Here is an 8,572-nt window from a genome sequence, read left to right as displayed (position 1 = left end):
TTTCCCTACGATACCTAAATCACACTTAGATTCCCCATACTTTCAAATCCAATTTAGCTGAATTAAATTCATCTTTATATTTTTAGGGTCTTTTAAGGTCTTCTAGCCAGAGCACTTACACTTATAATTTAAGTTTGGCAGGGGGGTGGGCGGGGGGGGAAATCTCAAATGTACTACCATTAGTACAGAAATGTGAGCTCCTATCAGACAAAATGAATACGTTCAAGAATACAAAAATTAACTTTTATGCAATTAGATCTAATAATAAAACTAGACACATTTTCTTTCATTTCAGGCATAAAAATTAACTCCCACTTACACAATTATTTAATATTGCTTTGGAAATCCCATGCTAATGTAATTATACATGAAAAGAGAAAAGCACCATTATTTGCTGGTGATGCAATTAATAATCCTAGAAAATCCAAAGGAATTACGTTTAAAAAAAAAATCCTGGAGGTATAAAAATAGGTTAATGGTGAGAAAAAAAAAGAAAGTCAATAGGATCCTTGTATAACCAGTCATAACCAGCTGAAAAATAAGAGATCCAATTTAAAACAGTCACAAAAATATATAATAATTAAAACAACAAAAGATATAGTATATATTTATTTGTTTAGTCATCAACTATACCGGGTAGTGCTACAGAGAACAGCCTGTGGAGCAGGCTGCTTGGTGCCCACCCCTGGCTTCCACCCTTAGTAGTTGTGGAAATTGGGAAGTTATTTAACCTGAGTCTTAGTCTAACCATCTGTAAAATGGAGATGATAACAGTATTTACCTCATAGAGTTGGACAGGTTACACGAGTTGAAAATATAAAGTGCTTTAACAGTCCCTGCTACATAGTAAGTACCATTCCTGTGCTAGCTTTTAACTTTATTACTGGTAGTCTTTTGAAAAAGGAATTGGACAGTTGGAGAACTATAGCATATTCTTGAACAGCGTGAGTTTACAAGCATAAAGGATGGAGGTAGACAAAATAAATAATAATTGGGTGCATAAGAAATGAAATCTGAAACTTGAGACTAAGTATTTATAAGTCTGTTTACCCTATTTAATTTATAATTGCATAAATGTGTAAATTATAGCATTTAGATTTTAATGTAATTCTAATTAAATATAGAGAATACTAAATATAAAATTATTTAAATGGAAAAATAAATGGATTCAAATATAACATATATTATACATAATATATGTGAAAGAAAAGGACTATTACCAGCTTTTATAGCCTATTACGCAGCAATTACAGACTAGTAATGGTATAGAATTCTACTTCAATTTAGAAGAATTCAGAAACAGGCACAACCCCAAGAATTTTAAAGAAGAAAAAAACAGAAAACCTGGCTGTGTTAAGAGTTTTCAAAATCAAAGGGATAAAGGAAACTCATGAATACATTCTGATAACTGGATAGAAATTTGAAGAATAAGAATTTAAACATAAAAGTTTAAATTAATGGAGAATTTTAGAGAATGATTTTTTGAAACACATTAGTGGAAGAAAAGTCAATTTCTCTCTTCTTTGAAGAACTCAATAGAAAAAAGACATCTGAATTTTAAATATCTGTAAAATGGAAAACAAAAGCACAGTAACAGAATAGGAAGTTTAAAAATCAAGTATGACACAGAGTTAATCCATCACTTCTCCCAGTCTTCACTTCTGCGATCCTGGCTCAGAGCCTCTCTTACCTTGACCTCTGAAATAGCCTTTCCTCTAACTTGTCTCTCTGGCTCCACCCTTGCCTTCCTAAAAATCCATTCTCTGCATGACAAGCTGAGTGATCCTTTTTAAAGATCTTAATAAGACCTGGTCAACTCTCACACTTAACACTCTCCCTTGCTTTTCTGTGGCTCTTAAAATTTAAATCCCTCGTCAGGCTCACATGGCCGCACGTGATCACTCACCTCCCCCCAGTCTCTGCTCTTGAACGGCCCCACCTGAGTCTTGTACCAGCTGTTTCCTCTGCCTAGATCGCTCTCCCCAGCCCATCTTCACGAGGCTGGCTCCTTCTTGTCATTTAGGTCCAGCTTAAATATGTCTTCCTCCAAGAAACTTTATCTGAATCCCCAGTTTAAGGTAAAAATAAAAAACTAACATTTGGGAAGTGTTTTTCTGTATGTCCAGCACTTTCTGACACTTTGCATGCAAAATTCAAGCAGTCTCACGAGAACCCAATGAGACAGACTCTATTATTATCATTTCCATTTTATAGTAAGGAAACTGAATCCCAGCAAAGGTATGTACATCCCAATATACTGCAAGTAAGTAGCTTATCAGAGTAGTAGTGCCAGCTACTCACAATCATATCACTACAGCACTTGCCACAGTGTGATTTTGTGTGGGCTCCAGACTCGCTCTCTGTCTCTAACACTAAATGTGCTGGTTTTCATCAAACATCTGGAGAAACTTCTGTACCTTTCTGTAAATTCTCTTTTAACTTCTCAGAAATATCTAAAAGGGGAAGAAAAAAGTCCATGAAAACTATAAAACTTCATGCTTTTAGCCAGTGAGAAGGTAATAAACCCTGCCTACAGAAGGTGTGTCTTCATGCAAACTATAAAAACAAACAAACACATTACATTACATTCTGTCTCCTCTTGACAGAATGTAAACCTGTCTGCCTTGTTCACTGGGGTATGTTCAGCTCCTAGAACAATGGCAGGCACATGGGAAATACTCAACTTATGTTTCCTGACTGTTGAACAAATGGATGAGTACATAAGGGAATTATTAAGAAATCAACTTGGTAAGAAATAAAAAAAAAGACCAGGAGAACCAAAGGGTCACTTTTATTCTTTTTTTTTCAACATCTCTATTGGAGTCTAATTGCTTTACAATGTGTTAGTTTCTGCTTTATAACAAAGTGAATCAGCTATACATATACATATATCCCCATATCGCCTCCCTCTTGCGTCTCCCTCCCACCCTCCCTAACCCACACCTCTAGGTGGTCACAAAGCAACTGAGCTGATCTCCCTGTGCTATGTGGCTGCTTCCCACTAGCTACCTATTTTACATTACATGTCCATGCCACTTTCTCACTTCAGCCCAGCTTACCCTTCCCCTTCCCCTTCCCCCTCCCCATGTCAAGTCCATTCTCTACATCTGTGTCTTTATTCCTGTCCTGCCCCTAGATTCTTCAGAACCATTTTTTTTTTAAGATTCCATACATATGTGTTAGCATATGGTATTTGTTTTTCTCTTTCTGACTTACTTCACTCTGTATGACAGACTCTAGGTGCATCTACCTCACTACAAATAACTCAATTTTGTTTCTTTTCATGGCTGAGTAATATTCCATTGTATATATGTGCCACATCTTCTTTATCCATTCCTCTGTTGATGGACACTTAGGTTGTTTCCATGTCCCGGCTATTGTAAATAGAGCTGCAATGAACATTGTGGTACATGACTCTTTCTGAATTATGGTTTTCTCAGGGCATATGCCCAATAGTGGGATTGCTGGGTTGTATGGTAGTTCTATTTTTAGTTTTCTAAGGAACCTCCATACTGCTCTCCATAGTGGCTGTATCAATTTACATTCTCACCAACAGCGCAAGAGGGTTCCCTTTTCTCCACACTCTCTCCAGCATTTATTGTTTGTAGATATTTTGATGATGGCCATTCTGACTGGTGTGAGGTGATACCTCACTGTAGTTTTTTTTTTTCATTTTTATTTATTTATTTATTTTTAGTTGCATTGGGTCTTCGTTGCTGCGCACAGGCTTTCTCCAGTTGCAGCGAGTGGGGGCTACTCTTTGTTGTGCTGTGTGAGCTTCTCGCTGCGGTGGCTTCTCTTGCTGTGAAGCACGGGCTCTAAGTGCGCGGGCTTCAGTAGTTGTGCCTCTCCGGCTCTAGGGTTCAGGCTCAGTAGTTGTGGTGCACGGGCTTAGTTGCTCTGCGGCATGCGGGACCTTCCCGGACCAGGGCTCGAACCCGTGTCCCCTGCCTTGGCAGGCAGATTCTTAACCACTATGCCACCAGGGAAGTCCTCATTGTAGTTTTGATTTGCATTTCTCTAATGATTAGTGATGTTGAGCATCCTTCCATGTGTTTGTTGGCAATCTGTATATCTTCTTTCCCACCAGCTGTTTTTAAACCATCTGCTAGCTGCAACCTTATCTCAAGGTTGTTCCCCTGTGTAACCGTGCAACCATTTCAGACTCCAATTAATCCTTATTTAACAAGCACCCTTACTTCCTGCCAGCTCCCATTATAATTCTTGATAAACAAGTTACGTAACAACTGTAACCTTGCAGTTTTTGCCTTGATAAGTCTCCCCTATTTGGTAGTCTGGTGGAACACAATTCAAGTGCTTCTTGAAGCTGTCTCCCATCTTAATTCTATTTGTGGATTAAGGTGTTCAAATCATCTATCACTGTAACAAATATCATTCAAAGGATTACTCTTAATTCTAACAGAATTGATTACAATGGCCCCTGCTTTCTGGCATCTTTCATTGAGTCTTGGTAAATGTTGATAAATAATTCAATGAATTGTTAAAACATCTGAGGCTTTTCAGTTGGCTAATAAACTCTTTTGCCAACTAATCTTGTGCTCCATCTGTTACAAAATGATGGAAAGAGAGTATCCGTCCTACAAAATAACTTAAGATCCAAGTATCAAAAATATGTCCATTAATAATTTTGAAACTATTTTCTATAACTTTTCATGCCCTACAAACTTTACATAAGGAAGCAGAAAAGGTGCATATCCTTTAACGCAATGTTGTGTGGCTAAACACACCTCAAAATCACTCATGCCAGTTGACAGAATAAGACCTTATCCTTCCAATAGACATCTTCTAACATTCCAATTACTACACTTTCATTTCACAACTTTTCCTCCTAACTTTGTTAGAACTCAATGGTGTGAAATAAGGGCTGAATAAGTAGATTTGCATATATGCATAAGGTTTCTAATGTACCCGAATACCTGAAAAGGGAAACAAAGTAAGCCATGATCAGAACTCCAAAATGGCATATAATCAATTTTATTCATAAATTTTTGGAAATTTACATCTGACAACAACCAATGCCAAAGTTCAAACCTGCTACTCATATTGGCTGTAAGTGAGCTCCATCTTACATTTAGTTAAGCAATGCCCAAGGTCAGCTTTACATGCATTACTTAATCCTCAACACAACCCTCTTCATTGTGATTCAACAAATATGCCTGTCCTTGTGAAGCTTCCATTCTACCAGGGAACAGACAATAGGTATACAAATAAGTTTATAATCTAGTGTGTCTCAAACCTCTTTAAAAGGGACCCTTGAGCACTGAATTCCAAGGGTCAGTAGCTATCAATCTTCCCCTGAAAGGAAATTCGTTAACCATAAACTTTATATCAGTTTTTGTGAAAAAGGCCACGGAGAAAGCAGTAGTGGCCTACCTAGCCTTTACTGTTTTTCTCCATTTTACAGAAGAAAATTGAGATTGTGTCAAGAATCTAGATTTCTTTTCCAATCACTTCCCCCAATTGCTTAGAACACTCCTGCCACTCTAATTCAGCATCCCATGACCCTCATCTATCCAGGTACCACAAAATACCCAATACTGAAAGCTGAACGCTCATCTTTTAATGGTTTCTCTAGTTTCAGTGCAAGAGTTTACCTACTGTTTGCTTACACACACAGAAAAGGAACAGATAGAGGACTTCTGCTCAGGAGCCCCCCTCTTACTATGCCCTGTACCACTGGAACAGTTTTCATATTTTATCTTCTTTTGATACCAATATCACTATGAACAATAAAACCACCTCTAAGGATGTACCCAGAATACTGTTCATTTTTTGGCACAGCTTGAAATAACTTTTGAAATAATTTTCTCTATGTGAAGTTGTCAATTTGCTATAATGTTCATTAGTTCGTTTATATTCAACTTTCAGTTTGTCTTTTTGCAAAGCTGAGTAAGTATATGTACGTATACATACAGGCATACCTCGTTTTATTGCTTCACTTTATTGCACTTTGCAGATACTGCATATTTTACAAGTTGACGGTTTGTGGCAACCCTGTGTTGAGCAAGTCTGTTGGTTCTATTTTTCCAACAGCATTTGCTCACTTTTCATCTGTGTCACATTTTGGCAACTCTAGCAATATTTCAAACTTTTTCATTATTATTATATTTCTTATGGTGATCTGTGAAGTCACTATTGCAAAAAAGATTGACTTGATGAAGGCTCAGGTGATGGTTAGCATTTTCTAGCAAGAAACTATTTTTAATAAAGGGATGTGCATTGTTTTTTAGACATGTTGCTACTGCATACTTAATAAACTACAGTATAGTGGAAACATAACTTTTATTTACACAGGGAGACCAAAATATTTGTGCGACTCCCTTTATTGCAGTGGTCTGGAACCAAACCCGCAATATCTCCAAGGAAAGACTGTGTACTTTTTCTTCTTTCCTCTGCTCTATGTAAGGTTGCACATTAGATACCAGTTCTGCATCTTGCTCTTATTTTCAGTAATGGTACAGTCTTTTTTTTTTTTTGGCTGTGCTGCACGGCACGTGGGATCTTAGTTCCCCAACCAGGGATTGAACCCATGCCCCCTGTATTGGGAGTGCGGAGTCTTAACCACTGGACCACCAGGAAGTCCCAGTAATGGTATAATCTTTAGCAAGTTATCTACCCTTGCAATTTATTCATCTGTAAAACGGGAAGAACACTGTGTGAGAATTAAACAGAATAATGTAAGGACAGGAGCAACAGAGTGACACGTACAATACGATAAATGCTACCTCCACTTGGTCCCTACAGCCCCCCTCGCTGCTGCTGCCCAAAGTCATAAGACAGCTACAACTCATACCGGACAAACGACCCTTTAGACCATAGATTAAATGCTCACCAGAAATCAGGAGAGTACAGCAGATCATCCCAGATTAAATGGTCTACAGCTTTCTCCCTTAGGGAAATAAAGAGAAAGTTTTCAGTTATTAAACACACTGTTTGAGACAAATTTAAAAGTATTTCCACAGAACCTGTGTACATGTACACTGGATTCTTTCACCTTCCAACAAAATCGTTTCCAAATTCCCTTGTATTTGAACACATTCTCTGGTGTAGCCAGAAAAGTCTAAAATTGTGTTAATGGGGGCTTCCCTGGTGGCGCAGTGGTTGAGAGTCCGCCTGCCGATGCAGGGGGCACGGGTTCGTGCCCCGGTCCGGGAGGATCCCACATGCCGCGGAGCGGCTGGGCCCGTGAGCCATGGCCGCTGAGCCTGCGCATCCGGAGCCTGTGCTCCGCGGCGGGAGAGGCCACAACAGTGAGAGGCCCGCGCACGGCAAAAAAAAAAAAAAAGTGTTACTGGGACTAAAACTTTTTCTTTACCAACTTAGGGTGAAGTACTTGGGGGCCTGTGAATTAACAGATTAATAGGAGTCAAGATTATTATACATGTAGGCAAGAGCATGCTGTAGGGAGTAAGGATTTATATACCAGCTTAATAGGATGGGGGTGGGGTGAGGAAAGGTATTAAGGCCTCAGTGGGAAAGTATGGAAGGTTCTCCCAGGATGTGTTTACACAGTTCCTTGGCAGGTCCTGATGCCAGAGAGGGCTTACAGCAGCTGAATACTTAGAAAGACCTGCTTTACTTATCAAAGGGAAGTTCAGAGAAAATTTTTTGGTTTTTTGGAGTTTTTCTTTTTTTTTTTCCCAGCAGCTGCTGTTTGTTCAGATGGTCTCAGTTTCAATAGTCATTATGCCATTTTGGTGAGGTTAGTCCCTTCATTTCCCTGTTATAACCTATCATGAAGTTTCACAGGCAAGGAACTGGGGAGATTGCTGTGGGGAGACATGGATTAGAAGTCGGAAGGTAAGAGATCTTCGAACAAAAACACAGGTAACAAGGATGAATACGCATAAAAGAGCGAATCCCAACACACAGCCCCATCTTTCACTAAACCAGTCTCTTATTCTCAAGGTCAGTCCAGTTAATCAGCAGTGTTTCGCTCAGTTTATGTAGGATGTCAAACCGTCCTTTTATACGGTTCCAACTATCCTGTACTTCTTTTGATTTATTTACATACAAGCAGCACTGTCTGCCAATGATGGCACACTGTGTTCCCTGTTGGGCAGCCTGGGTAGCCAGGAGACGGCGATTTCAGAGCACAGAGGCAAAACTGCTAACCCCTGACGGACGTGCTTTCAAGGTCTGCAGGGTGCCAGTGAATCCTTGTTCCATGACTTTGGAAATGTTCAGAATTGCTTCTTCTAGATCAGAAGTTTTCAACCTTGGAAAAAGGGTCCTTACTGAATCAGTATTGCGATACATGAGTGGCTCGCCTACAATGTCTGGTTGGATGCGTCTACATGGTGCTACTTTATGCCTGAAGGAGCCCAGGTTTGTAATCCGGCTAGCATTTAAAGTGGGATAACTAGTGAGGGAAGGTGCCAGGTAGCCAAGTCCACATCGCCTTGACCACTTAGGTGGGAACCTTTTATATACCTTATTGCCACATAAAATAAACAGACCAGAGGTGTTCACAAACAAGGTCAGAGTGGAACCTGTGACCCACCAGGTTGGAGTTCGGTGGCCACGGTGGCCTTTGTCGTTAGTTATGTTG

The 8,572-nt window shown here is 39.4% G+C and overlaps 1 protein-coding gene across 1 annotated transcript; it reads right to left on the bottom strand.

Annotated features, from left to right (window-relative positions):
- Nucleotides 1-7,905: 7,905 nt before the first annotated feature.
- On the bottom strand, nucleotides 7,906-8,190 carry ERVMER34-1 (endogenous retrovirus group MER34 member 1, envelope). Its single transcript, XM_007456104.1, has 2 exons — nucleotides 8,119-8,190; nucleotides 7,906-8,073 (listed from the first exon to the last, which is right to left on the bottom strand). Exons 1-2 carry the CDS (start codon nucleotides 8,188-8,190, stop codon nucleotides 7,906-7,908), a joined length of 240 nt encoding a protein of 79 aa, XP_007456166.1.
- Between the last annotated feature and the right edge of the window lie 382 nt (nucleotides 8,191-8,572).

This window comes from Lipotes vexillifer, unplaced genomic scaffold, assembly GCF_000442215.2.
Source record: "Lipotes vexillifer unplaced genomic scaffold, Lipotes_vexillifer_v1.1 scaffold42, whole genome shotgun sequence".
NCBI classification, from domain to species: Eukaryota; Metazoa; Chordata; class Mammalia; order Artiodactyla; family Lipotidae; genus Lipotes; species Lipotes vexillifer.
This window is presented reverse-complemented; position numbering and strand designations above follow the sequence as displayed.